The sequence below is a fragment of the Rattus norvegicus genome, chromosome 15 (assembly GCF_021556685.1).
Source record: "Rattus norvegicus strain SHRSP/BbbUtx chromosome 15, alternate assembly SHRSP_T2T, whole genome shotgun sequence".
NCBI lineage: Eukaryota > Metazoa > Chordata > Mammalia > Rodentia > Muridae > Rattus > Rattus norvegicus.
The window spans coordinates 28,979,532-29,007,500 of NC_141548.1; the positions used below are offsets into that span (position 1 = coordinate 28,979,532).

General features: G+C 46.5%; 1 protein-coding gene across 2 annotated transcripts; it reads right to left on the reverse strand.

The window, feature by feature from the left end:
- Nucleotides 1-3,768: 3,768 nt before the first annotated feature.
- Nucleotides 3,769-21,349, reverse strand: Sall2 (spalt-like transcription factor 2). 2 transcript variants are annotated; one of them, NM_001107262.1, is made up of 2 exons: nucleotides 20,682-21,349; nucleotides 3,769-8,286 (listed from the first exon to the last, which is right to left on the reverse strand). In NM_001107262.1, the coding sequence occupies exons 1-2, from the start codon at nucleotides 20,752-20,754 to the stop codon at nucleotides 5,345-5,347; spliced, it is 3,015 nt and encodes a 1,004-aa protein (NP_001100732.1). In that variant the 5' UTR covers nucleotides 20,755-21,349; the 3' UTR covers nucleotides 3,769-5,344. The 2 variants fall into 2 exon arrangements, with proteins under 2 accessions (NP_001100732.1, NP_001418349.1); NM_001431420.1 differs by lacking the exon at nucleotides 20,682-21,349 and adding an exon at nucleotides 8,663-8,833 and having other exon boundaries at nucleotides 3,775-8,286.
- Nucleotides 21,350-27,969: the final 6,620 nt, after the last annotated feature.

Sequence of the window (27,969 nt, forward strand, 5' to 3'; positions counted from 1 at the left end):
GCCCTGGGTTCGGTCCCCAGCTTCGAAAAAAAGAACCAAAAAAAAAAAAAAAAAAAAAAAAAAGAGAGAGAGAGAGAGAAAAGGAAAGAAAAGGAAGGAAGAAAAAAGAAAAAAGGAAGAAAGATGGATGGATGAATTCAGGTGACATGGGCAGAATTCTCTGAAAGCAAATGCTGAGACCTTAGGAGAAAGGCTCTGACCAAGCAGTGGGAGCTCTGGGAGCTGACTACTCATTAGAGTCCTGAGTGTTAGCTTGTTTCTTGTGCTTGTCCTGTTTTTGGCCAGAAAGTAGGAGTCGGATAGCCAAAGGTTGTCACTTATCAGGCTCTCTGAAGACAGCTGTTCTTACAGGGGCATCTCAAAAGCAGTTCGTCTGGATGCCAAGGGGAGCTTAATGGATCTTACAGGTCTGTGAATGCATCAGATTGCTGAGTGGATTGAATCGTTACTACGTTTAAGAATAGCCCCGGTTCTATGGTTGGACTTGTTATCTGTAGGAACCCACATCACCATATGAAAGAATCTGTTTACATAATCCTTCCTCCTAGAATCGGTCGTGGAAGTGTGTCTCATTTACCTTCTTACCTAGAAACTATAAGAAATGAATGCTCAGAAACTAAATGAATGACAAACGAATTCTCTTCCCATCCACACCGTTTATCCCTCCAGCTTGGACTTTTTTTCTGTAAAGTCCTTGTGTTTTGCAAGCTGCATTTACATATACCCATTCTATCGGGTAAACATCAACTGGACATCCAACAAGGTGATCTAGTGGAAAGTGAAAGTGAGAATGGGGTCCAAGCAAGAAGGAAGAAACCAAAGGCACTCAGAAAGATGAGTTAGCAGTGGAGAAAAAGAAACACAAAAGCAAGAAAAGCGAACAGGAAAAGAATCAAAAGGAGATGGAAAAGGGCCCTGAAAGAGTGTGGGGAGGCAGGTTTAGGGTCAAAGAAACCTCACTGACAGCTGTTACCATGAGAGCTGACATCCAACTAGCAGACCAGTCTGGTGTAGGGTAAATGATATTACCTATGTCCAATGGGGATGAAGGGGGTTAAAGGAATGGAAATCACTTCCCTTCCTCCATAAGCTGAACGGAAAAAAAATTATTTACAAAGCTTTGCCAAGAATTAAAAACAAAAGCTGTTTACCCCTCCTTAACTCCCCCAGCTTCCCAGAATTCCCATGTCATGATGAGGGCCTCCTGCACTGCTCTGATAGGAGCATCTAGAATCAAATAATTCTTCATTCTTAGCAGAGTTGAAGATACTTATGCTCGGAGCCTCCTGTCAGAATTATTGGTATAGCAGGAGAACAGCACCTTGTGGGTATAGCTGGTTTTTTGTTTTTTGTTTTTTTTTTTTTGGTTCTTTTTTTTTCCGGAGCTGGGGACTGAACCCAGGGCCTTGCGCTTCCTAGGCAAACGCTCTACCACTGAGCTAAATCCCCAACCCCAGAACAGCACCTTGTTACAAAGGACTGGAGTCTTGGGATCTAGTTCTTCTTTTAAATAGTGTTATGTGGCTCAGGATAGCCTTCCATTCCTGACACCCTGAACTCCTACTCCCTGACACCAGGAATGCAGCTCTCCATCACCCCATCCAATTGTACCTGGTTCTTTCGTTGTTCATTTCTATTTGGGTTGTTGTTTTGAGGCAGTCTCCTCTGTCCAGGTTGGTCATCATTTCCATATACAGTCACGGATGACTTTAGATACTTGATCCTCCTGCCTGTATCCCACATGTCCCACCGGTAAGCCACTGTGCCTGTCTGAATCTGAGATATTGTGTTTTTATCTTTTAAACCCAGTTATGTTCTTTTAGCATGAAGGTTTAGTGATATTATGATCTTATAAAGGGGAAAAATGCTGGCGGGTGGTGGTAGTGCACACCTTTAATCCCAGAGCTCAGGAGGCAGAGACTAGGGGGTCTGAGTTTAAGGTGAGCTTGGGAGTTCCAGGACAACCAAGGCTACAAAGAAAAACAAACAAACAAAATGTCTATTTAATGTGCTGTCTCTTGCTCGCTCTCTTTCTCTCTTACACACACACACACACACACACACACACACACACACACACACACATATAATTTCAAAGACCCAGTTCTTGGGGCTGGACATGGCTCAGTGGTGAAGAGTTCTGACTGCTTTTCCAAAGGACTTGAGTTCAATTCCCAGCACCCACATAACTGCCCACAACTGTATGTAACTCCAGGATCTACACAGGTATACATGCAGAGACTGGAGAGATGGCTCAGTGGTTAAGAGCACTGACCGCTTCCAGAGGTCCTGAGTTCAAATCCCAGCAACTACATGGTGGCTCACAACCATCTGTAATGGGATCTGATGCCCTCTTCTGCTGTGTCTGAAGACAGCTACAGTGGACTTACATATAAAATAAATCTTTTAAAAGGAAAAAAAGATATACATGCAGGCAAGCACAAATGCACATACAATTAAGAAAAAACAAGTTGATTCTCTGCAGGCCATCGTAGTGCACGGCTTTAAGCCAGCACTTGGGAGGAGGTGGATTTCTGTGAGTTTGAGGCCAGTAAGAACTACATAAAGAGACCCTGTCTCTTACACACACACACACACACACACACACACACACACACACACACACAGGCTCTCATGTGTCCCAGGCTAATGTCTACCGTGTAACTGAGCATGAGCTTGACTTCTTTCATGCATACTAAGAAAGTACCCTACCAACTGAGCTACACCACTAGCTCTTTTCTTCACATTATTACTGTTTTCCTTTTTATCATTATTTTTCTTCAAGAAGAGGTTTTTCCATGTAGCTCTGGTTGTCCTGGAACTAGTCCTTGGAGACCAGGCTAGCCTCAATCTCAGAGATCTACCTGCCTCTGCCTCTGCCTCCCTGGTGCTGTAATTAAAGATGTGTACCCACCACTACTCAGCTTGCATTTTTTTTGTTTTATTTTATTTTATTTTATTTTATTTTTTCCGGAGCTGGGGACCAAACCCAGGGCCTTGTGCTTGCTAGGCAAGCGCTTTACCACTGAGCTAAATCCCCAACCCTGCATTTTTGTTTTTAAAAGTTAACTTATTTCATATGTGTTAATTTATTTTGTTTGTGTCTGCTTGAATGTGTATTTGTATGATGTGTGCGCCTGGTATGCACAGAAGCCAGAAGATAGCATCAGATCTCCTAGAAATGGAGTTAACAGTTATGAGTCACTACATGAGTACTGGGAATTGAACCTGGGTCCTCTGGAAGAGCAACCAGTGAGCCAGGACTCTTAACTGCTGAGCCATCTCTCCAGCCCCTTTGTCTGCATGCTTAATAGCAAAATGTTCCTTTATTGGTAGAGCCTTTTCCCTCTCTGATTACAATATTGGATCTCAAAGATCATAAAGTATCATTATCTTGATCTATAGATTCACTACTGTCTGTGAGTTGCTTGAGGTCTGGGAAAAACTGAGCAGCCCTCAAAACGCAAACAAAACCACATAAAAAAGTTGTGTTTTGGTAGTAAGGTGGTAAAGGAAAACCTAGACATTGCCTGTACACTGGGCAAGCACCTTTTGAAAAATAGAATCTGTTTTAAAAAGCCTTTCCTCCTCACAGTGAAATCACATCTACTGGAGGTTGTTTGGGGACAAGGCTGAGGAAGTTAAGTATTTCTACACCATATGTTCAGCTTTGGCAGGAGAAAAAGGTGGGAAGAGAATCTCCATGTTAGGGAATGCCAATATCACACCCCATCTGGCTATTTAGTCATAAAAGAAGGAGAAACACACACAAGCTTGGCCAAAACACCTTTAATGATGAACGAAAAGATTCTAGTATCTCGGACCCCCTCTTCTCTTACACAATTCACTGCGTTAGGGAGCTCTGGAGCCCATTACTTTAGAGAATCATCACTGACATCAGCTAACAGCAAAATCTGGTCTTCTCAGAACTCCTGTTCCACAGGATCCTATGTTAAGGGTAAATACTACATCTCACTACAAGACAGAGAGACAGGGAAGAACCACTTGAAGTTCTGTCTCTCAACATCTGGAAAAAAAAAAGAAGACATAGACTCTGGCCCATGGTCAGGCAAGACTGGGGAGGAAAGGGGTTTTGAGAAGACAACAGGGAAATACAAGGGGCAAGGGAATAAAATTGGGAGTCATCTAAAACTAAAAACATCCTAGTGACAGCAAGCCCCCCATGACCCCTGGCTCCTCTGCATACCAGGTCACCATTAGCTCAGAGAAAACGTTCCTACTCACACGAGCTGAACACCAGGTCCCCTTCCATCAAGTCGGTTCTTCATCAAGTAGATTCTCAGCAATGCCTATTTTAGCAACAATCCTCGACCCTCCACCATCACTTAAATAAACTGCCTTACCAACGAGGCTCTTTAGAGTCAGGAACTTTATGCTTCCTAAAATATCACACGAGAGGCCTCTTGGTAAGGAATATGCTTGTTGGTTGAGAGGCCTTGATAAGTGAGAAGCTGAGGGAGTCTTGGCATCTTGACCAGCCACTCTCTTTGCCTTAATGTGGTGAGTCGAGGAACATACTGAAAAAGGGATCCCAGTCCTTTGCGAGTCCCTACCGATTAGGGTGAGCCACCAACTACTGGAGTATCTTCATTGCCAGTATCCTCTGGAGCAGGGGGAAGAAGAAGTTACAGTTACTTCTTTCCTCTGGTGTGCTTGTTGGGCACAGCCTCAGCTACAGGCGGCTGAAGTAGGACGGAGGCTACGTTCTCCTCTGCCTCTCGGATCAGGTCCTTGGAGTCTCTGCCTCTCGGATCAGGTCCTTGGAGTCACCTTATCAAGCACAGTTCCTGGGCTTTCACAGCAATGATGGTGCTAGGGCTCAAGTGGCAAGGCAGGTCGATCTAGAACTCCAGGGCTCAGTGGGAAACTATGTAGTGGTTGCAGAAAGAAACCTACCTACCACTCCTCACAAGCTTTTCAAGAAGGTCCTGGCCCAAGAAAGTCTTGCAGGGTGTCTTGGTCAAGATCACTAAGGAATAGAGCTGGGCCTTCCATGGACAGTTGCCAGCCCCTTTGAACAAGGCTGCCATGCCAAAGATGGGGGTTCTAGGATACCTGCCGGAGGGAAAGGGGGAAGAGGAGAGAGCTCCCCCTTGAGAATGTAAAAGTTATATAGAACAAAAAGGTGATAAAAATTTCTTAGGGGACATTCCCTTTCAAATGCAATTGTCAAGCTCAGGGACTAGAGAGAAGCCACTAGAAGAAACATCATGTCAGAACTTGAGAAAAGACAAGAGAAGGGTGACTAAATCTTGGAGGTCCTTCTATGGAGCTCTTGGTTTCTGATCTCGCGGTCATAGAGGATCAGGTACAGAACACAGGCTCACGGGATGGCGGGGTCGTCTTTTCGAGGGAATGGGGAGAGCCCTGGAGAAGGGATGGAGGAGGAACAGCCAGGGACCAATGAAAGAGTAGCAATATTCTGAGGGCCGTGGGGTGCAAAGGGCGGTACCTGGTGGTGAGCCAACAGCATGTGTTTCTTGAGGGTGGCACGGTCGAGGAAGCCCTGCCTGCAGAAGACACAAGTGAAGAGCGGCCCATCCTTGGGGTGGGTCTTCTGATGCTCCTCCAGAGCTGTTTGGGTGGGAAAGCTCTGGCCACAAACTTCACAGGCCTTTCTGCTGCTGCTCTCTCCTGGCTCCTTTTTCATGGCTTCTGGTAAGTTCAGCTCTTCCACCGAAGGGGTGCTGGTGCCCTCCCCTTCTTGCGGGAGTGCCGCCATCGGGCTTGAGGTTCCCTCCAGTTTGGCCTCTTCCTCCATGCCTCCGGAAACATCACTGGGTCCTTGCTCCATGGGCTGGGGACGATCCAGGTTGTCGGGTGGTGGTGGAGGTGGCGGCAGAGCCTGTTGAGTGGCTTTCTCGTTATTATCTACCTCCTTCCCGTTGGTGGGTGCTGCTCCCGATGTTGCCGCTTCCTCCTCTGCCCCAGATACCTCTTCTGAGTCACCTCGTACTGATATGGCCTTCTCTCCCCCACTCTCTGAGCCTCTTCCTGCTAGGGAATCTTCATCTGTCACATCTTCCTCTTCTTCCTCATCCTCTTCTTCTTCCTCAGATATCTCCTCTTCTGCAGATGGCTGCTGGGCCTGCGGCTGGGGGAAACTTCCTGGTCCAGAGGCTGTAGACTGCTCAGAGCTGTTTTCCTGGGCAACTCCCCCACCTTCAGGAAGTGTGGAACCCCCGTTGGGGATCTGGCCCCCCAGGTGCATCCGAACGTGTTGTTGCAGAGTGACAGCATTAGTGAACTTCTTCTGGCAAATGGGGCAGGAGTTCTGGGCCCGGGCAGCTGGACTGGTCTTGTGACCCACGAAATGTGCGCGCAAATTGCCCCTTGTGGAGAAAGCTCTGCCACACACTTTACATTTGAAGGGCCGCTCACCTCCATGTTGGCCATAATGCAGGCGTAGAGCCCGAGGGCAGCTCAGCACCCGGAGACAGATGACACACTGGTTAGGTCCAGAAGCGGAGGATGAAGGTGCGGGGGCAGAAGTAGTGGGAGCTCCCGAGGCAGTAGACGCCACTGCCACAGCTCCTTGGCGGTCGATCTTTTCTACCAGCTGCTGCAGCTTTGAGGTCTCAGAAGGCGAAGCCCCCAAGGGTTCTAGCACATAAGGGAAGGGGAAACTTCCAGTTGACTTCAAGTGATTAGTAAGCAGCGCCCAACTCGGTAGCGATGTCACCAGCTTACTTAGCTGCATTCGGGTGGCTGAGCCGCTGTCCGCTACTCCTGAGATGGCTGAGCCCTCACTCCCCGGGGGAGTATTCTCATCCACTTTACTCTTGGGCTCCACTGCTTTCATGAGCACAAACTTGTTGAAAGTAGGGAGCCCAGGAGCCACTGCTGTGCTTGTACCAGTGGAGAGCAGCGTCAGGCTCTCTGTGGCACTGAGCGCTGTGGTGGAGGCCACTAGAGGTTTGCGTTCAACACCTCCGCCCGGTGTGGCTGCCTCCTCCTCTGCTTTCTCTGGTGGCACCGACATTCCATAAGGCAGCCCACTGCTGGTGATGACGTAGTCTAGGTGCTCTGGTACCGGATGTGGATTCATTTGCACATGTGGGTACTTCTCACGATGCCGGTGGAAATGTACTTTGAGGTTGCCCCGAGTAGTGAAACGGTTACCGCAGACATTGCACTTATAGGGCCTCTCACCAGTGTGGGAACGAAGGTGGATCTGCAGGGCGCTGTCACTGCCGAATACTTTGGCACAAAAGCGGCATTTGTGCCTTCCACCGGGCTTCTCCAAGGAACTGATCACTTCCCCATAGCCCAGCTCACCGCTTCCGTTCTTTGGCTTCAGGAGCCCTGGAGAGGCTGCAGCTTCAAGGCCCCTTGCTGCCCCAAGACACTGAGCTGCCAGGAGTCCTGTGGTGCCCGGGAATGCCAGATGAGGTGAGGCAATCAGCTGATCCGTGCTGCCTGGCAGAGCAGGGGAGGGGGCAGGGGTAGGTTTGTGGCTTCGCCCAACCCCTCCTACAGAGAAGGGATGCTGGGATCCCAGTGGATGGTAAAGGTGGAAGAAAGCCTGCTTAGGTGGTTCTGCCCCTGAGGAGGAGGACGACGAGGAGGAAGATGCCAGTGTCTTGCCAGTTTGGGCAGGCTTGATGGGACTGAAGAGAGGCAGTAGGGGCTTGGTGGAAGAGGCAGTGCCTGTCCCAGGTAGCTCTGAGGGACTGGCAGGGGCGCCCACTGTCTGTCCTAAGGAGCCAAGTAGCAGCACCTGGCGGCAGATTTGCTCAGTCATCTGCATCTGATGAATCTGGCGCTGCTGCAGCACCCGCAGCTCTTCCAAGATGAGAGGAATGTTCAGGTGGCCACTGCCTACACCTGGAGGTGGAGGTGGAGGTGGTGGAGGAGGGGGTGCAGGGGTAGATTCTGGAGGTAATGGGGTTGCTCCCAGCTTGGGACTGGCCAAGATCAGGCCCCCACCTCCCCCGGCTGCTGTACCTGTGCCAGCGACCAGGAACTGCCCAGAAGATTCCTCTCCCCTCCGCTCTGACCCCCAGGCGGGATCCGGGGGCCCAGAGGACCCAGAATCTGGAAGATTGCTGTGCTCTGTGTCCATGACCTGGGGCCTACTGTGGCCCTCTGGCCGAGGCACAGAGGAGACTGAAGAGTTGCTGGGGTTCTCCTGGCCCCCGATTATCACCATTACCGGTGGGTCAGTGCAACATGCGTTCTGGTGAGCGAGGAATTCGGTCGGGTCAGAGAATTGTGCGCAGCATTTGGCACAGACTTGGGGGTGGTCCTCCTCACTAGCATCACCTGGGGAGAAGACAAGGAGAAAGTGTGGGTAATGCGGTTGTGTTGGATAACGGAGGCTTTAAGGAACGGGCAGCCTAGAAACCTCCGATTAGGGTTGGAAGATAAGCTTATAGTCAGACCCTGCTGGAAGCTAGCACTAGACTAGACTCTCCCGTGGTTCCTAGACACCCAGTAAAAGGGGGGTTGGGGGGTTAGGACGAGCACTTTCCGAGCCTCCTCCGTCACCCCTCCCCCTCCTCTGACCCAAGAAGGGTGGGAATGGATGTGAAACTGGGGCCTATGTGTAGAATCACATATTTTTATCCACCCACTTAAAGTCCTTACACGCGAGTGTCCCCTCGGCCCCCATCTCTGCCCAAGCCTGGCCCTACCGCACCTCCGCGCTCCGCAGGCTCCGCGCAGGGACCCCCGAGTCGAGAGCCGTTCCCGGTTTCCTGCGCCATGGCCGTGGGAAGTGGAAGGCGGGATGGGTTAGGACACAATGGGTATCCGGTCTGGGGAGGCCGCCGGCGCTGCGGCAGTCTCTGCACCCAGCGGCCCAGACTGCGGAGGAGATCGGCGGTGGCGGGGGCAGGGAGCAGCGGCGGCGGAGGGGGGGAGGGGAGCGAGAAGGCGCGGAGGAGGGGAGGAGCTGGAGCGCGAAAGCTGGTAGTGGGGAGATGGGGGAGGAGAGTTTGTGGGGAGAAGCTGCCAGGGAGGGAGACCAAAGCTGAAGGAGAGCGGAGAGTGCGTGAAGGGGAGTGGGGGTGGGGTGCAAGTCTTGGAAGCTTTACCCCGGCTCTGGGTCAGGTGTCAGTGAGGCACCTTGGGGGCCCACTGTGCCCTATCCTCTCCCGGCTCCCCACCCCAGATGTCTTTATCCTAGCTGCTTCCACCGGGTCAGCCCCAAGCCCACAGTGGGAAACATTGCCCGCTCAATAGATTAAGGCGATAGGCTTCAGTAATTTTTCTTTGGATAAAGGATCTGCTGAGTTAGGAAAACGTGGATTCCAAAGGGTGGTCTGCCCGCCTCAGAGGTCGGAGGACAAGAAAGGGAGGAGCGGCCTCAAACACCCACCCCTTTACGAGCTCGCACACTGCACACTGATCTCAAGTTTTGTCTTCACCCCTACTCGCACCCTACCCTCAGCTCTCTTCACAAAAGAAGTTTCGGGTGTGTGTGGGGGGGTGGGTTGCAAGATAGAATTCCCGAGGCAGTCATCTGAGGGCCCCTTCTTGAGGAACACTAAGCCCTTCCCCCAGAATTACAGCTCATCACAAGCTAGTCCGCAGGCCACCGGCCCTAAACCAAATGCAGAGTTCGTACTTTAAAAAAGCCCCCTCCTGTTCGGTACCCTCTCCCCCCACCCGCTTCCCTAATGCGGACAATTAAATAAGATATTAGCTTACAAAGGCCTAGGGAGGTCCACCCAGCTCCAACCTTGGGGGAGGGGAGCTCCTTCTGAAACAATGGGAAAGATGCGGAATGGGCTTTCACAGTCTGCCGTACAGGGTCCGAAGCTCCTAACAGCCCCAAGCAGATTTCAATTCCTAAACGTGACTGGCACCTGCTCACCTCCACCGGGCCCTGCCTTTTATCTAGAGGGAGTAAGTAGGGTTAAGGTGCCTCAGACCAGGTACTCTGCATTCTTCTTCCCTGAAATGAGATTTAATGGGCCCCCCATTTCCTAAAATCCCATATTTTTACATGTAAAAAAGCGATCTCAGGGGTTGGAGAGATGGCTCTGTGGTTAAGAGTACTGACTGCCGGGCTGGAGGGATTGCTCAGTGGTTAAGAGCACCGATTGCTCTTCCAGAGATCCTGAGTTCAATTCCCAGCAACCACATGGTGGCTCACAACCATCTGTAATGAGATTCGATGCCTTCTTCCGGTGTGTCTGAAGACAACGACAGTGTACACATATACATAAAATAAATAAATTAATTTAAAAAAAAAAAGAGTACTGACTGCCCTTCCAGAGGTCCTGAGTTCAATTCCCAGCAACCACATGGCGGCTCACAACTATCTGTAATGAGATTTGATGCCCTCGTCTCGTGTGTATGAAGATAGCTACATTGTACTTACATGTAATAAATAAATAAATAAATAAATAAATAAATAAATAAATAAATAAATCTTTTTTTTAAAAAGCAACTTGAGTCTTGAATTTGTGTTTTGGTTCCTTTCTTTTTCTTTCTTCTCTTGAAATGTTCTGTGTAGCCCAGGCTGACTTTGAAATCAGCAACCCTCCTGCCTCAGCTTCCCAAATGCTAGGGCTACAGCTATGGCTTCCTCGTTAATCTTGTTTTTGAGACATGTTCTTTGTAGCTGAGTCTAGTGGGAAACTCCCAACCTTCCTCAAACTCTGCAGTCACGGTCTTCCCAGTTCTACTTTTGCCGGGCTGATAAAATGGAGCCAGTTTCACGGAATATGCCACCATTCCCCTTTTTATAGACAATGTTTTACATACACCATCTTTATCTGAAAAATATTTTGAAAGCAGAAAACTTGGAAACCATTTGTTTCTGTGGCGCTGGCGATGGAACTTTGTACCAAGTGCCCCAGCACTGAGCTGTATGCCCAGACTAGAAAATGCTAGAAATGTAGTATTAACATATTAAGGCTTTTCCCCACCGAAAGAGAACATAAATGAGGAAATTTTTAAAATTTGAAGAGTCTTAAATATTATGGATTAGGGAATTTATATTTTTTAGATTTATTTATTTTATCCATATCATAGCTGTCTTCAGACACATCGGATCCCATTAAAGATAGTTGTGAGCCACCATGTGGTTGCTAGGAATTGAACTCAGGACGTCTGGAAGAGCAGTCAGTGCTCTTAACCGCTGAGCCATCTCTCCATTCCCTGTAGCTAGCTGTCTTCAAACACACCAGAAGAGGGCACTGGATCCTATTACAGATGGTTGCGAGACACTGTATGGGTGCTAAGGAATTGAACTTGGAACCTCTGGAAGAGCAGTCAGTGCTCTTTTTTTTTTTTTAAAGATTTATTCATTTATTATATATATAAGTACACTGTAGCTGTCTTCAGACACACCAGAAGAGGGCACCAGATCTCTTTACAGATGGTTGTGAGACACCATGTGGTTGCTGGGAATTGAACTCAGGACCTCTGGAAGAGCAGTCGGGTGCTCTTAACCGCTGAGCCATCTCTCCAGCTTCCCAGGAACTTATATTTTAAATAAGAACCTAAAATACACATACATTAAAATAATATCTTTTAACCCGTTGGTTGGCTTTGTTGCATAGGGTCTCCTGTAGCCCAGGCTGGCCTCAAACGTACTACATAACTAAGGCTGGCTTGGCTCCTCCTGCTTCTACTACTCGTGGATTCAGATTATTATAAACCTGATCCACCATGTCCACTGCATCCCAGCACCATTGTGAGGATTGAATCTAGGATCCCACAAATACTAGAGAAGAGCTCTCCCACCGAGCAACGTCCTCACCCTTCATCCTCCAATCTTGTTAATTTCTCAGTAGTAGCACCAGCATATGTCTAGGTTAAAGCGTCTTTGGAGGGAGGGGAAGCATGTGCCCCAATCTAATCATAGATACTTGAGAGTGGTGGCACACACCTTTGACCCCAGCACTCAGAAGGCAGTTGGTTCAAAGCCAGCCTGGTCTACATAGGGAGCTCCAGACCAGTTGGGGTTATATAGTAAGACCCTGTCAACAAACAAACAAACAAAAGCGTAAACAGCTACTGCATTTCTAAGTTGAAAACAGCCAGGCAGTTGTGATGCATTCTTCTAATCCCAGCACTACAAGCAGAGGCAGATGAGTGAGTCTCTGAGTTTGAGACCAGCCTGGTCTACTAGATAGATAGATAGATAGATAGATAGATAGATCAGAAGAAAAAGAAAGGAAGGAAGGAAGGAAAGAAGGAAGAAAGAAGAAAGAAAGGAAGAAAGGAAGGAAAGAAGGAAGAAAGAAGGAAGAAAGAAAGGAAGAAAGGAAGAAAGAAAAAAAGAAAGAAGGAAGGAAGGAAGGAAAACACAATCTTACATTTAAAACCGGATAATCTCAGAGCTGGAGAGATAGCTCAGTGGTTAAAGGCATTCAGAGGTCCTGAGTTTGACTCCCAGCAACCACATAATGGCTCACAGACATCTATCCCTGGGATCTGACGCCCTCTTCTGGCATGCAGGTATACATATAGATGGAGCACTCGTTTACATAAAATTAACCTTTTTTTTTTTTTTTTAAACAGACAAGGAAAGATTTTAGCCTATGAGCCTCATGAATCAGAGCACTGAGATCAATGAGCTAGCTCTGTTTTTCTGAGACCTGAAATGGAGATGGAGTTCAGGGTTTCAGTTTGTCCAAGACACAGCTAAGTGCTGTGTGCTTTAGTTTTACCGATAAGGAAACTCAAGCTCACAGAGGTTAAGTGACTTTTCCAAGTCGGCAGAGTAATTCAGTGGGGCTTCAGTGGGGCGGCAGTCACCACTTTGGTTCCTGTCCTGCTTCCCATGCCCATCCTAAAGCTAGAGAAAGGGGCCTGTGTGGCTCCTCCCTGCCATTGTTCTTTGCCCTCAAGTCAGAGAGAAGGAATCAGATGGAGACTTTCTACAGAGCATTTGTTAATTAGCACTGAACATTTGATATCCAGTGGCTGTTCTGTCAAGTCCTTGGACAAGAAAAGAAATCCTTTTCTTTTCTTCTTCTCCTGGGAAACAGTGTCCCCTTTCTTGCTTTGTAATAAAATGTGCTTTCTGATGTGTCATATGATCTACACCCTTTAAGGTAAATTTAGTCCCTGGTGAAAGGTGATGTATCAACAGCCACCAGTAAGAGGAACCATCCACGGCTCAGCACCCCTTTTCACTTGCTGCCTAGTCTGAAAAAGGGAGCAAGACTCTGGTGCAGACAGGGCTAAAGTCACAGAACCCAGGAGCATGCTAAGCAGATAATGGTACACCTAGAAAATGTGAAGTGAACGGTCCTAGACCACAGACGAGGAGTCTGTGACCGGTGTAGACGTGCATATGCTTGTTCAAATTCACAAAGATCTGAAATGCAAAACAAGCAAACAAAAAAAGCAAGTAGCTTCTCTTCTTGGGCTAGTGCCCACGATCTGGGGGTCTAGTTCAGTTGGTAGATAGGATGCTTGGCACAAACACAGAATCCAGGGTTCAATCCCCAGCATAAGCGCACACCTGTAATCCCAGCACTCTGGAGTTTGGAGGCAGCTTGATTTCACCATAAGTTAGTGGCTACTATGTAAGACACTATCTGGAAAATAAACAAAAGGCCTGGTACCCCAATTAACTGCTTCAGGCTTGGGAGAGAAAAGTTAGGAAGAACACAGTCAAAACCACATAGGGCCGGGGCAGCAGAGTGGATTATCTAAAGGGTGGCTCTCAGCCTGTAGAGCTATAGGGCATTCTGATGTCTTGGGCTGGGGCTATGACTTACTAGGAGTCTCTAAGTTCAATCACAAGCAGTAGAATTAACCAATCAATCAATAAGTAAAGACAGACAGACAGAAAGAAAACAGCAACAGGAAAACACACACAAAAATCCCAAACCAAACAAACAAATAGAAAAAAAAAACAAAAACAAAAAAAACCAAACCACCTCAGGGCTAAAATAAATTCAAAGGCCCTAAGGGCAGGATCCAAGCATTTTCATCACCACACCATCACCACCATCACCGCCATCACCACCATCACCACCATCACCACCATCATCACCACCACCACCATCACCACCATCACCATCACTACCATCACCACCACCACCATCATCACCATCACCACAATCACCACCATCACCATCATTATTAGTTTGAAACAGAGTCCTGCTATGTAGCTCTGCCTAGTCTGGAACTTGCAATGTAGGTCAGACTGGCCTCAAACTCACAGACTGACCTGCTCTGAGATTAATGTGTCTGACACTACTGCCCAGCACACATTAGTTTTTTTTTTTTATGAAACTCACTTATTCCATTGTCCATTGAAGGCTGGGAATGTGGTAGAGCCTTTACCTATTGCTAATCGAAGCTCTGAGTTTAATCCTAAGTAAACACATCCATGTACACACACACACACACACACACACACACACACACACACACACATTTGGCTGTACATCTGGCTGTATCACTATTTAATTTCTGAGCTACATAGCGTAAGACCCTGATATACATTTATACATTACACATGCAAATTATACGTTGAAACCAAGGTCTGCTGCTGACGTTCAGTGACAGAGTATTGTCAGCCCACAGGCTTGGTTCAGTGTCCAGCACACACATAATCCCAGCCCACAACACATGACAAGAGAAAGTACTCCGATAATAGAGCTCCAAGGACTATCTTCTTCAAACCTTCCCCTATTCCTCACAAATGTTACCTGAACTAAATCATTACTCATTGGCAGCCTCCGAAAATATAGAATTGTAAATGTTGCCAGGATCACTTTTTAGAGGCTGTCCCACCTTCTCTTTTCTCAGTCTTCTCTACTAAGCTCATACACGTCATTCTTTGTCAAACCAAACTTATACTGAAACCTACGGAGGTACCCATGGCCTGTTCCACATGGTGGCCGGGAGGCAAGATGACATAGAGACCAGGTACCAAGTGATCAAGACATTTGTGTGGAATTCAGACACTGTTTTGAAGCTCGAAGGTATTTTAGAGATCTGACCCTTCACTGAGCACAGATAGTCAATTAAAGTCTCCGTTTGGGGTTTTTTTTCCTCCTCTTTTCAATTTGAGGAGAATCTCTGTCTCCCTGTCTCTGTCTCTGTCTCTCTTTCTCTCTTCCTTCCTTTCATCTTGAAACAGAGTCTCGCTCTGTAGCCTGGCTGGCTTGAAACTCACTCTGTAGACCAGGCTACCTGGAACTCAAGAAGATCCACTTACCTTCTCCTCCTGAGTGCAAAGATTGTGTGCCACCACGTCTTATTCTCTCTCTCTCTCTCTCTCTCTCTCTCTCTCTCTCTCTCTCTCTCTCTCTCTCTCTCTCTCCTCTCTCTCCTTCTTCTTGAGACAAGGTTTCTGAGCAGCCTTAGCCTTGGCTATTCTGAAACTGGCTCTGTGGACCATGCTGGCCTCTAATTCAGACATCTGCCTGCTTCTGTCTCCAAGTTCTGGGATTAAATGCATGCACTTGCTGTTCTTGCAGAGGGTTGGTTCCCAGCACTCATGGGAGCTCACAACTGACTTTAACTCCCGTTCTACAGGATCTGACACTCTCTGACACTGTCTTCTGGCCTCTACAAGCACCGAGCACATATGTAGAACACTGACAGGTATGCAGGCAAAACACCCATACACATAAAATAAAATAAAAATATCTAACATAATAACAGTAATAGTGAAATGAAGGGGGGCAGCCAGATGTGGCGGCACCGCCTTTAATCTCAGCATTTGGGTGGCAGAGGCAGGCAGATCTCTTGTGAGTTCAAGGTTAGCCAGGACTACTTAGCGAAAAAACCCAGTCTCAGAATAAACAACAAATAAGTCAGTGCAGGGGAGGTGATGATGGGGGAGTTGGAATAAAATGAATGAAATGGGAGAGCAGCCAAGCGCAGCATCCGGGTGTGTCTCCGGTGAGTACTGTGACCTTGCAGCCATACCAGAGATCCAGATGGGAATATAGGGTAGCATGGGCATGGGAGGTTGAGGCATGAGGACTAGGATTCACAAATAGCCCGTCCAAGCTACATGATGCCATCACCAAAACAAAACCAAGCCACCAAAACACAAAACAAAATGGAGGGGAATGGGTCCCTTCCTTGAAACCTTAGGAAAAAGTTTGTCCAACATTAAAAGGTCATATATCCTTGAGCCCTAGGGTAGTTTGAAAATCCAGCTTTTCTCCCAAGGAGAATGAGGGCACTGTGGTGCAAGCCTTTAATTCCAGCACTCGGGAAGCAGAGGCAGGCAGATTTCTTTGAGTTTGAGGCTAGCCTGGTCTATAGGGTACCTGGACAGCAAATCAAACAGAGGAACTCTGTCTCAAGAACAAACAAACAAAAAAGAAAAAAGAAAAAAAAGTGGGTTTTCTGTTTCCTTATCTCAGGTTCTAACCAAGCCAGAGTCAATCAGTCAGCCTCTCTCCTGTCTCCCATTCTTTCCTGACAAAGTCTAGAGTTGCTCTGACTGGCCTTGAACTCATGATCACCCCGCTTTTGTCACAGCACAGGCTTCTAAATTACTTTCTGTGCACTTAAAATATTCTTCCTGACGCCCATCTCAGCAGGTGCCTAAAACTGAAGTCTCAGGGGTTTGGAAGCCTGAGAGATGAGCCCTCTCATGTGTAAGGTGCCCTATTTTTTTTTCCTTCCTTGCCTTTGCTATTCTTGCTGCCTGCCAACTCCCTACTCTCCCTCCAGGTCTGCGTGGCTGTTGTCCTGGTTTCTCCTCACTAAATATCTGGGCTTCTGATCATTTCCCAGATGTACCAGTTAGCATTTCCTCCAGTTATGTCCCTTATGCTCTCTAATTCTGACATCCAGACTCTGTAGGGGAGAGACTCTTTTTCTTCCTCCAGAGTTTTTAAGTAAATAGACTGTCTCTTGCTCAATCACTTACATTCAGTAAGTATTTTGTTAGGTTTTGGTGCTCTAATCAGGGAGCTGTGCAAGAAGAAAGTGGAGAAATAGGCCTTTCGGGGCTGTTTCTTAAAGACACAATAGCAATGCACTTTAATTTTACAGGTAAGCAAAGGACGGCAGTTCTGATTTAGGGTAAGCATTGATTTATGTGTGGATGAAATGAAATGGCCTCATGCTTGCTCTTTCCCGGTGGTGTTACATCCCGAATCCTTCCAGTCTGACTCTGGGGTAGAAGGAAAGGTTAGACACATAATGATGACATAGTTATTAGTGAATTCTCTGTAAAGGATGGCAACACAGGATCCATGAATGCATGGCAATCTCTAGCTCTCCAAGATAGCCAGTCCTTTTAGAGACACCCATCCAAAGGGGAGCACGAGAATTTATATGTTACATGCTTATAAGAGAGGAGAGAATTTTAGATAGCTATGTGAAATTGCAGAAGAGAGCCAACAAGCCTCCATTCAGGTCATGAAAGGAGACGATAAGAAAGTCTCTAAGGAGCTCTGATATGAAAACCCTTGGGAGTTCTTTCTGTTCTCTCTCTCTCTCTCTCCCTTCCTCCCTCCCCCTTTTCTTGGATAGTCTTGCAATCACAGAGCTCAACCTGTCACTGGGATTAAAGTCGAGTACCACCATGCCCAGGACTTTAGGAGTTCTTAAGAAAGATTTTTTTTTTAATTTATTTATTGGGCTGGAGATGTGACTCAAGGGTTAAGAGCACTAACTGCTCTTCCAGAGGTCCTGAGTTCAATTCCCAGCAACCACTTGGTGGCTCACAACCATCTGTAATGGAATCTGATGCCCTCTTCTGCTGTGTCTGAAGACAGTGACAGTGTACTCATATAAATAAAATAAATAAAAGTTTTTTTGTTTTTTTTAAGATTTATTTATTTATTATATGTAAGTACACTGTAGCTGTCTTCAGACACACCAGAAGAGGGCATCAGATCCTACAACAGATGGTTGTGAGCTGCCATGCTGGCACCACGTTGGTGCTTTGTGTCTAAATTGGGTCCTCTGGTAAAACAACTAGTGCTCTTATGCCTTAGAGCAAATCTTTAAAAAACAAACTCCAACAACAACAACCAAGGCCAGCCAGGTCTACAGATCAAGTTCTAGGACAGCCAAAGCTACACAGAGAAGCCCCATCTCAAAAACACCCAAAACCAAGAAGGATTTGCGATGTATTATTTAGGATGACGGTGAGCATTATGATTCATAACAGTAGAAAAACTGCAGTTAAGAAACCGCAACAGGGGTTGGGGATTTGGCTCAGTGGCAGAGCGCTTGCCTAGGAAGCGCAAGGCCCTGGGTTCGGTCCCCAGCTCCGGAAAAAAAAAAAGAACCAAAAAAAAAAAAAAAAAAAAAAAAACCGCAACAAAAAAAATGTTGCGGTTGGGGCCACCACGTGAGGGGCTGTGTTAAAGGGTCGCAGTGTTAGCAAGGTTGAGAAACACTGCCACGGACTGCTTAAGTCAGCCTGCTCCTGCTTAAGGCAGATCGACAGAAGTTCCTAATGCTTCCCTGCTCCCTACGTTACCTTTTGCCTTTCCTACAAACACAAAGTCTGCCTCGATTTCTTGCTTCATAGGGTGTGAGCCTTTACGGCTTCTGTAGCAATGGAGTGACAGCAGCGTCACTATGCTTCCAGGTCCCCGGAGCCCTGCAAGTCGAACTCTACCCTAAAAGACAGTTATTGGATACCCTCTGACTCTTGCAGAAAACTTTCCCTCAGCCCCAGGGTGGGGAATGGGTGAGCAGATGGGAGGAAGGAGAGGAGAACAAGTCTCTTGGGGGTTGGGGGTGGCGTTCAGCATAGTTCCACAATTGAACCAGCAGGGGAGCAGGACTGGAGGCAACTCTAGGGGAAATCTCCTATAGAGCTCGAGGAGGAAACATCCGGCCTATAGCAGCATTAAGGAGGCTTAATGTGTCTCAGGGGGGAAGGATGCCATCACCATAGAACCTCTAAATATGGGCACAGTGGGATCTCAGCCAAGCAACGGCTTGGGGAAGATGGTTCCTACCCCAGACTTAACTTGTTTGTTAAGGTTTCATTGCGTATGCTGCACTGACTCCACCTAAAGTCATTTCTGCACAAGTTCAAACCATAATCAGTTCTAGCTGCCACAAACACAGTACCCCCAGAGCCCCTCGTGTCTTATAGAGGCGTCCTGAAGTGGCCGAGAAGCCCCTGAGCGGTCACTGCCCTCACATGTGATAACTGCAATATTCCTTCCCACTAAGTACTTATGGTAGGTTTGTCTCTAAGAAATGCCATTTACGCTGGTTATTTCCCCAAGGGGCTTACACAAATTTATAAGGCAACTCTTGCACTAATCCGTCTCTGTTTAACAGATGAAGAAACTGAGGCAGAGAGAGGCAAAACCAAGCTTGTATAAGCGAGCAAAGAGGGGGAATCAGGGTTTGTCCAAAAGCCAATCCTGAAAATGGCTTCAGAGCTCTTATGCATAATCTGAGTGTGTCTTTTTTTTAGGCATACCATGTGTTTGCTAAGCAAAAGACTGGCCCAGAGTTGGACTTGTGAGCGCACATGTAGCCAGACTACTTAGTCCAAAACTGTCTTGAGTCTCAGAATCATCTAGAGATAGGAACCTATTCCTAGCACAGCCTTAGTCAGTGAGCATCACCAGCCTTAGCATTCAGATATAAATATATATGTTTTTTTTCTGCTGACTGTGTCTTCGGTTGTCTCTGAGGCATCAAACAATCAGCTCCTAATCTCCTCCTCCTCCTCCCATCATGGCCTTTCCCGTGCTGGAGTAGTCTGAAACTGCACAGACTTTTGCATCCAGCTGTGCTGGTGCGTGCCTACAGAAGGTAGAGACCGGAGGATCACACGTTTAAGGCCAGCTTGCTACAGTTACATAGCCTGTTCTCTTTTCCCAGGGGCAATTTATTGATTAAAAGAAACATACAGCAACTTAGCAGGATGGTGCACTTTTGTTCAGATGCCGGAGACAAGAGAATTGCCAAAAGTTCCAGGCCAGCCAGGGCTGTACACTGACTACAGGGCTAGTTTGGGCTTCCTGAGGGGATCCTATCTGTCTCAAAAACTAAAAATAAATAAGTAGCAAGTTCCTTATACAGTGATAGCATATATGAACAGGTATGTTAACTCGCGCGTTAAGTACCATTTTTGCCTCCCTTAAAACACAAACCTGAGTGAGTCCCTTTACAGGGCTGTCTTTCAGTTTCCCTTCGGGATAAGGAGGAGCACACCCCCAAGCTAGCCTGCATTCTGACCGACATTAGCTTTCTTCCTCTGGGAGTTCTGCTCTCAGCACAGCGCAACAATGAGAAACTTTATTCTCTTCCCCCCTCAGGGGAACCTTCACGTTTATCCAATTCATTCTCTTGCAACCCAACTCTCCAGAAAGAAGAGGGGGAAATCCCATCCCTAAGAGACGGGTCTTCAGGTCTGAGGACGTTACTTAGCAACGGCACAAAGACCCGTGAGCAAAGAAGGACTTGGAGAGAAAACTCTTGGTAGAGAGACAGAGCTAGTTTGAAAACTACATTTCATCCAGAGAAAAGCAAGGAAAACACAAACAGAATGAATCCCGACGACAGCCAAGGGGGGTTATCTCCTTCTCACGAGTCCTCTCCTCAGCCTTAAGTATAGAGCCCTTCACATCCCCAGTGAACCAAGTCCTGCTCGGTTTTGGCTCATGGCCGAGGTGCCCTCCATTGCCCTGGCCTGAACCAAGCAGGCTTTGACTCACACACACACACACACACACACACACACACACACACACACACACACACCCCGCTACCTCCTGTCCCCCAGCACCCACCGTTCTCAGATGCGCTGGGACCTTCACAGTCCGAGATTAACTGCTGGGGTCTCCGCTGCTTTCGCCGAGACATTCCCGAGTAGAGATCGGTAGGAGAGCGAGGGCACCGCACCGCGCACTGAGTTTTAATGGGGTGACCTGGTCCGATCACCCTGTCTGGTCTGAGGCCAACGGGTGTCGGTCCCCCAGTGCAAACCACTGAGAAGCAGAGGAATTCTCCCGTCCCAGAGACGGACTGACTAGTGTGGTGACTCTTTCCCGACTCCCTTTCTCTCTCAATCTCCCAAGTCTTTAAAGGAGAGACGTCCCCTTTTCCCCCTTCAGCTTCTTCCCAACGCTCCTGCAGCTCCTATTGTAAAAGCAAAAACCCTAATCTTTCCGCACACTCTTTTCTTTTGTACTGCGGAGGAAGGGATTTAACCCTCTCCTCACTGTCAGGACTCTGCCGGTCTCACCCTGGGACTGCCCCTGGCTTGTTTTTCTAACTCTTCTCACAATATCCTCCTTGCCGGGCTTTTTGATTTTCTGATCCTTGTGCCTCTGTGTTTGACGATGCTCGGCTTCTGGATTAGAGACTCTAACACAAACGTTCTCAAATGTAATTGATTTTCAGGCCAAGAAGTCAGCTATTGCCAGGTGAAATGGGAATATGAAAAGATTGGTAGACAGAGTTAAAAACAGACGTCATAATAACCATGTGGGTATAGCTTTAATAATTTATACAGGTCTCCACTTCTACGATGTATTAAAACTCTTGAAACCATTGACTCAGCAGCTTTTTAAAAGTTTTTAATGAAAAAGTAGTATTGTTTCTGTGCATGATTCATGTGTGTGTGTGTGTGTGTGTGTGTGTGTGTGTGTGTGTGTGTGAGCATTCCTGATCAGACATGAATGAATGTGGAAGTCAAAGGACAATTTTGTGGAGTTGGTTTTCTCCTTACACCTGGATCCGGATTTTGGGATCCAACTCAGACTTGACCAGCAAGGGCTGAGCCATGGTGCCAACCCATAGCAGCCACCACTCCCACAACACAGACACAGACACAGACACAGACACAGACACAGACACAGACACAGACACAGACACAGACACAGACACACACACACACGCACACGAGCACACACACACACACACACACACACACACACACACACACACACATTTTGTACCTCTGGCTGGCCTAGAACTCACTGTGTAGACAGGTTGGCCTCAAACTCACATAGACCTGCCTTCCTGTGTCTCCCAAGTGCTAGAATTACAGCTGTGTGGCGCTACATACAACAGGGTGTATAATACTGCTGTGTACAGGATATTCTGGTTACAAATGAATCACAAGATGCATGAAGGTTGGGTAGCCTGCTCAAGACCACACACACACACACACACACACACACACACACACACACACAAAACCAGCACATGTTTTATCGTGGCAGGAAAGCAGAGTGTCACGAGACAGCTAGTATGAAAAGAAAAAGCGATAAAGCGATACAGCCCAGAGATTTTATTTAAAATAGCGAGCACTGTGGGTGCTGTCTCTCCTGGCTCCATCCAGGCCTCTCAGTGGAAGGGAAGTCTGTGAGAAGACAGGACAGCAGCTGATTTCCTTCTGCACTTCAGAATGAAGGCTGAATGAAGGAGGAGGCAGTGCTGGATCCGTGAGTCCTCTTTAACGTCTTCAAGGAATCTGCATAAAGGACTTCTTATGGGCGTCAAGTTAGATCTTTAATAATTTGGCCGGTGGGCCGCGCTGCAGTTTATCAGCAGCACCCTCGCCTAGCACTTTGCGAATGGCTTTAGTTTAATCCCCAGCACCAAGGGGGAGAAACAAAAAGAGGAATTCATCCAGCTGGGCACACTGTTGCTTACCTGCATTCCTAACACCTAAGAAGCTAAGATAGGAGAATCCTACATTTAAGGCTAGCACCGGCTACATTTCTAGATGCTTAGTCAGAAAAACAGTAACAGGTGGTTGTTGTTTTGAGATAGGGCTTTTACTCTGTAGCCCAAGCTAACTTGGAATTCACTACCGTAATCTAAGCTGGCCTGGAACTCACAGCAGTCCCCCTGCCTCAGCCATTAGAGTACATTTATAGGTATAAACCGCCCCATCCTAATTTTTTAAAAAAATAATCCAGCAACGCCCATACGTCTCCAGTCATCTGCTAGATTATTCTTTAACTCCTAATTTTGGCGTCCTCCCCGAGTGAGTAATACTGGGTCTAGAACATCCCAGTCACGCCCTATCTTCTGGTCGTAATATCCGAATTCCCTTGTTTAAGCGCGTATACCTTTCTCTTCTGGCTCAGGCAGGGCAATATTTGAAACGCCGATTAGGAAAGCATTATTTCCTCCTTTTATGCTTGATGGTGCAAAGCTCTGTTGTCTCAAGGGCTGGCTAGTGCGACAAATACTAAAAGAGAGAGAAGGCAACTGGTGATAGAGACGGTGCTAGAGTGGATGGGGAGGTGCCACTTGTGGAGAGGTTTGGCAAGCCATCGCTCACTACTGACTGTGGAGTTCCCCAAATCTCTACTATTTTACCAGACGTTTCGTGTCAGGGTCCTGAGCAGCTGTCTCACCCTCTAGTTTGGAACTCCCACCCCTCCCGTTTTAACGCATATTTTAATGGCCGGTCAATCATCACGAGACCATCGTAGGAGGGGCAGGAAAGATTCCGGCTTTTCAACGCATTGGACTGTGTCCGGTTACCCTCTTCCCGTTGTTTGCATCGTTTATTTTCTTTGTGAGGAAGAGAAAGAAGAGCAGGCACGCAGTATTCTGCTTTGCTCGGACATCTGTGTACGTCTAAGGGGGCATACTTGGGGACCCATATTTGTCCTTTTTTTCTGAGTCTCGGCCATCTTCATCTTTTCCTATTTTCCCTCTTCTTGCCGGCCTTATTATGAAAGGAAGGTCTCTTTCCCCTCCTCTCCATTCTTCCACCTCCTCCTCTTTACCGCACTTTTTTTTCTTCTTTTTTACCTCTCCATTGTGGCCTCTTGACCTCCCTACGGAGTTACAAAAGTAGAATCCTTGAAGAGATGCCGCTGAGGGAATGTTAATGAGCCTTCCCCACAAAGGGGCAAAGACTTTACTTCACTGAGTTGGAAAAAAAGCCCCTTTCAAAAGGGATTTCTGTGTGTGGTGAAGTGGAGAGGGGAGGGGAAGGGGAAAGAAGGAGAGAGAAGAGAAGAAAGGACAGGAGAGAAAGAGAATGAAAGGAGAGATAGAAATGGAAAAAAGGAAGAGACCTGTGAGAAGAAAACACAAGTGTAGCGATCTTTCTCCTTCAATCTGTGATCTAATTCTTGGAAAATGTAACTAAGGACTTAGTTTCCAAGACCCCGAATGGGTACTCAAGGGCACTGGAAATAATACACAATAGGAAAAAGAGTCTTCTTTCCACCACTGGCACTGTTTGGTCCCTCCTGCAAACCTGAGGCTTGGGTGATCCTAGATGGAGAAGCTGGTAGATTTGAGATTCGTTACGATATTTTCTAATATTTATCAGCATTTCTAGGTTTGCTTTCCTTATTGTCTATTGGTCTAAAGAGTTCTAGAACTGACTTATAGTATTGTTAAAATCGTTAATTCCCCAAAACCAGACCATGTGAGCATAAGTCAGTTCCCTCATTTGTGTATAGAGCTTGGTTCTGGCTTTGCTAAAATGTATATGAAGGGGCCAGAAACATAGCTCATGGGGTAAAACATACCTGCTATGTAAGTCTAATGACCCCCAGATCAGTCCCTGGGACCCATGGTGGAACAGAATGACTTCCAAAAGTTGTTCTCTCACCTTCACATGCATGCTGTGGTACCCACACTCACACATATGTCATACATACACACATATATGCACATGCATTCACACACACATCGTACACCCAAACATTGATATACATGTATATCAATATTTGCATCATATGTACATGGGCCAGACAAATGCACTCTTATATGTGTGTACGCACACATGTACACAATACACGTATACATCTTACACATAGGCACACATACATAAATAACACTAATGAAGTGTGTCTGGCTCCTTCTTTGTGGAGCACTGTGACCATTTGTCATTTCTTCCACAGTCCTCTTTTCTGAGACACAGACTAAATCCCCTGCTGTTTCCTGGTAACCAGACATTCCTGCCTGCTGGGCTTGTCTTTTCTCGGCTGATCTGAACACCAAGAACCCATACCATGATTTCCAGACCATTCTATGTTTCCTAGAGTTTTGGAATCTCTTTAGCCCTCCTTCTCCTCCTGTTTTTTTTTTAATTAATTAGTTAATTAATTAATTTTTGACTGGGTCTCAACTATTATAGCCCTCTGGCTAGGCTGGCCTCGAACTCACAGGGGCCACACCTGGGTTATTTAGTTTATTGGAGTCTAACTTCTGGAGTTCTTTATGTTTTGGATGTTAGCCCTTTATTGGATGTAGGATTAGTGAAGATCTTTTCCCAATCTGGAGGCTGCTATTTTGTCCTATTGACAGAGTCCTTTAACTTACAGGAGCTTTTCAGTTTCATGGGGTACCATTTATTAATTACTAATCTTAGAGCCTAAGCCATTTGTGTTCTATTTAGAAAATTGTCTCCTGTACCAATTCGTACACTTTCTCTTCTGTTGGGGTCAGTGTATCTGGTGTTATGTTGCCGTTCTTTGATCCACTTGGACTTGAGTTTTGTGCAAGGTGATAAATATGGATCTATTTGCACCATTTGTTGAAGATGTTTTCTTTTTTCCATTGTATGGTTTTAGCTTCTTTGTCAAAAAATCAAGTGTCCATAGGTGTGTGGGATTATTTCTGGGTCTTTGATTTTATTCCATTGATCAGACTGTCTGCTTCTATACCAATTCTATGTGGTATTTATTTATTTATTTATCTCACTCTTCTTTTTTTTTTTTTTTTTTTTTTGGTTCTTTTTTTTTTCGGAGCTGGGGACCAAACCCAGGGCCTTGCGCTTCCTAGGTAAGCGCTCTACCACTGAGCTAAATCCCCAGCCCCTATCTCACTCTTCTTGCTCTGTAGTACAGCTCGAGATCTGGAATGGTAATTCCTCCAGACAATCTTTTATTACTCAGAATTGTTTTAGTTATCCTGGGTTTTTCGCTTTTCCATATGAAGTTAAGGATTGCTCTCTTAAGGTCTGTAAAGAATTGTGTTGGAATTTTTGGGGGGAATTGCATTGTATCTGTAGAATGTTTTTGGTAAGATGGCCATTTTCTAATCTTTTTTTTTTTTTTTTTTTGGTTCTTTTTTTTCGGAGCTGGGGACAAAACCCAGGGCCTTGCGCTTCCTAGGCAAGTGCTCTACCACTGAGCTAAATCCCCAACCCCTTCTTTTTTTTTTTTTTTTTAAAGATTTATTCATTTATTATATATAAGTACACTGTAGCTGTCTTCAGATACACCAGAAGAGGGCATCAGATCTCTTTACAGATGGTTGTGAGCCACCATGTGGTTGCTGGGAATTGAACTCATGACCTCTGGAAGAGCAGTCGGGGCTCTTAACCACTGACCCATCTCTCCGGCCCCTCTAATCTTTTTTAAAAGACTTATTTATTTGTGTATTTTATGTATATGTGTGCTCTATTTGCATGTATGCCTGCATGATAGAATAAGAAATTAGATAGGAGAGGGAAACTTGGGAGCCACTATGTGGTTGCTGGGAATTGAACTCAGAACCTCTGGAAGAGCAGTCAGTGCTCTTAACCGCTAGCCATCTCTCCAGTCTGTCCATCTTCTTAAATGTGATTGTTAAAATGCCAAGGTGCTGGGCATATAGTAGGTTGGTTGGTAGAGTGCTTGCCTACTATGAAGGAGACTCAAGGTTTAATCCCAACACTACATAAAACCAGACACAGTGGTCCACATCTGCAATTCTCGGATTTGAGAGGTAGAGGTAGGAGGATCACGAGTTTTATATAATCCTTGGTGACATAGCAAGTTTGAGGCCAGCCTGAGCTACGTAAAGCTATAAACCAACAAGTGGAACAAAATAAAAACAACCCTAAGTCAAGAGTCTCAGTTGTGCAGCACTTGCCCTCGCCCCGGTTCTGTAAGGTCCTAGGTTCTGTCCCTCCCACCACGATAAAACTTAAATAGAGGACTGAAGTGGGGGTCAGTAGTTAAGAGTGCTTGCTGCTCTTCCACGGGGCCCAAGTTTGGTTCTCAGCACCCGTATCAGGTAGCTCACAACCGTTTGTAACTTCAGCTCCATGGGATCAAACACCTGCACTCACCTGAACACTGTCCCCCCCAGCCCTTTACACATAATTAAAAATAATAGAAATAAACCTTTAAAAAAAAGGGGAGTGTGGTGGCAGCATGGTAGGGCACACCTTTTTTTTTTTTTGGTTCTTTTTTTTCCGGAGCTGGGGACCGAACCCAGGGCCTTGCGCTTCCTAGATAAGCGCTCTACCACTGAGCTAAATCCCCAGCCCCTAGGGCACACCTTTAATCCCAGCACTTGGAAGGCAGAGGCAGGCAGATCTCCATGAGTTCCAAGATAGCCAAGGGTATATGATTGGAAGACCTTGTCTCAAACGACTAAAATAAAATGAAATAGAACCAAAACATGAGCATAAAGCGAATTTTGTGTCAAAACTAACTCCCATTAAGGCCAGGAGAAGTAGTAGCTCACATTTGCCAACATAGTACTTAGGAAGCTGAGGCAGGAGGATAGTGAATTGGAAATCATTCTGGGCTATATATGGCAATCTAGGCTAGCCAGGACTACAGAGTGAGTACATCCCTCCTCTGCCTATCTCCCCCTCCCATGAGATCATCAAAAGGCAAATTGCTTTTTTTTAAAAAAGATTTTATTTATTCATTTTATATATGATGAGTACACTGTCACTGTCTTCAGACACACCAGAAGAGGGCATCAGATCTTGTTACAGATGGTTGTGAGCCACCATGTGGCTGCTGGGATTTGAACTCATGACCTCTGGAAGAGCAGCAGTCAGTGCTCTTAACCGCTGAGCCATCTCTCCAGCCCGGCAAGTTGCTTTTTAAAGATTTCTTTTTATAATTTGTATTTATGTGAGTGGATAAGTGCATATGAATGTAGGTGTCAACAGGGTCAGAAAGTGTCCTCAGATCCCCCGAAACTGAGTTCTATCCATGGTTCTATCATGGGTCCAATGAAATGTGTGCTTAGATTTGAATTCTGGTCCTCTGCAAGGGCAGCGAGCACTTTTTTTTTTTTTTTTTTTGGTTCTTTTTTTCAGAGCTGGGGACCGAACCCAGGGCCTTGCGCTTCCTAGGCAAGCGCTCTACC

Excerpts from the sequence above, each read along its gene's own strand:
- Sall2 (NM_001107262.1), bottom strand. The coding sequence starts at position 20,754 with ATGTCTCGGCGAAAGCAGCGGAGACCCCAGCAGTTAATCTCGGACTGT. Across the intron at positions 8,287-20,681 it reads TCCCAGCGCATCTGAGAACG|GTGATGCTAGTGAGGAGGAC; the intron begins GTGGGTGCTGGG and ends TCTTCTCCCCAG.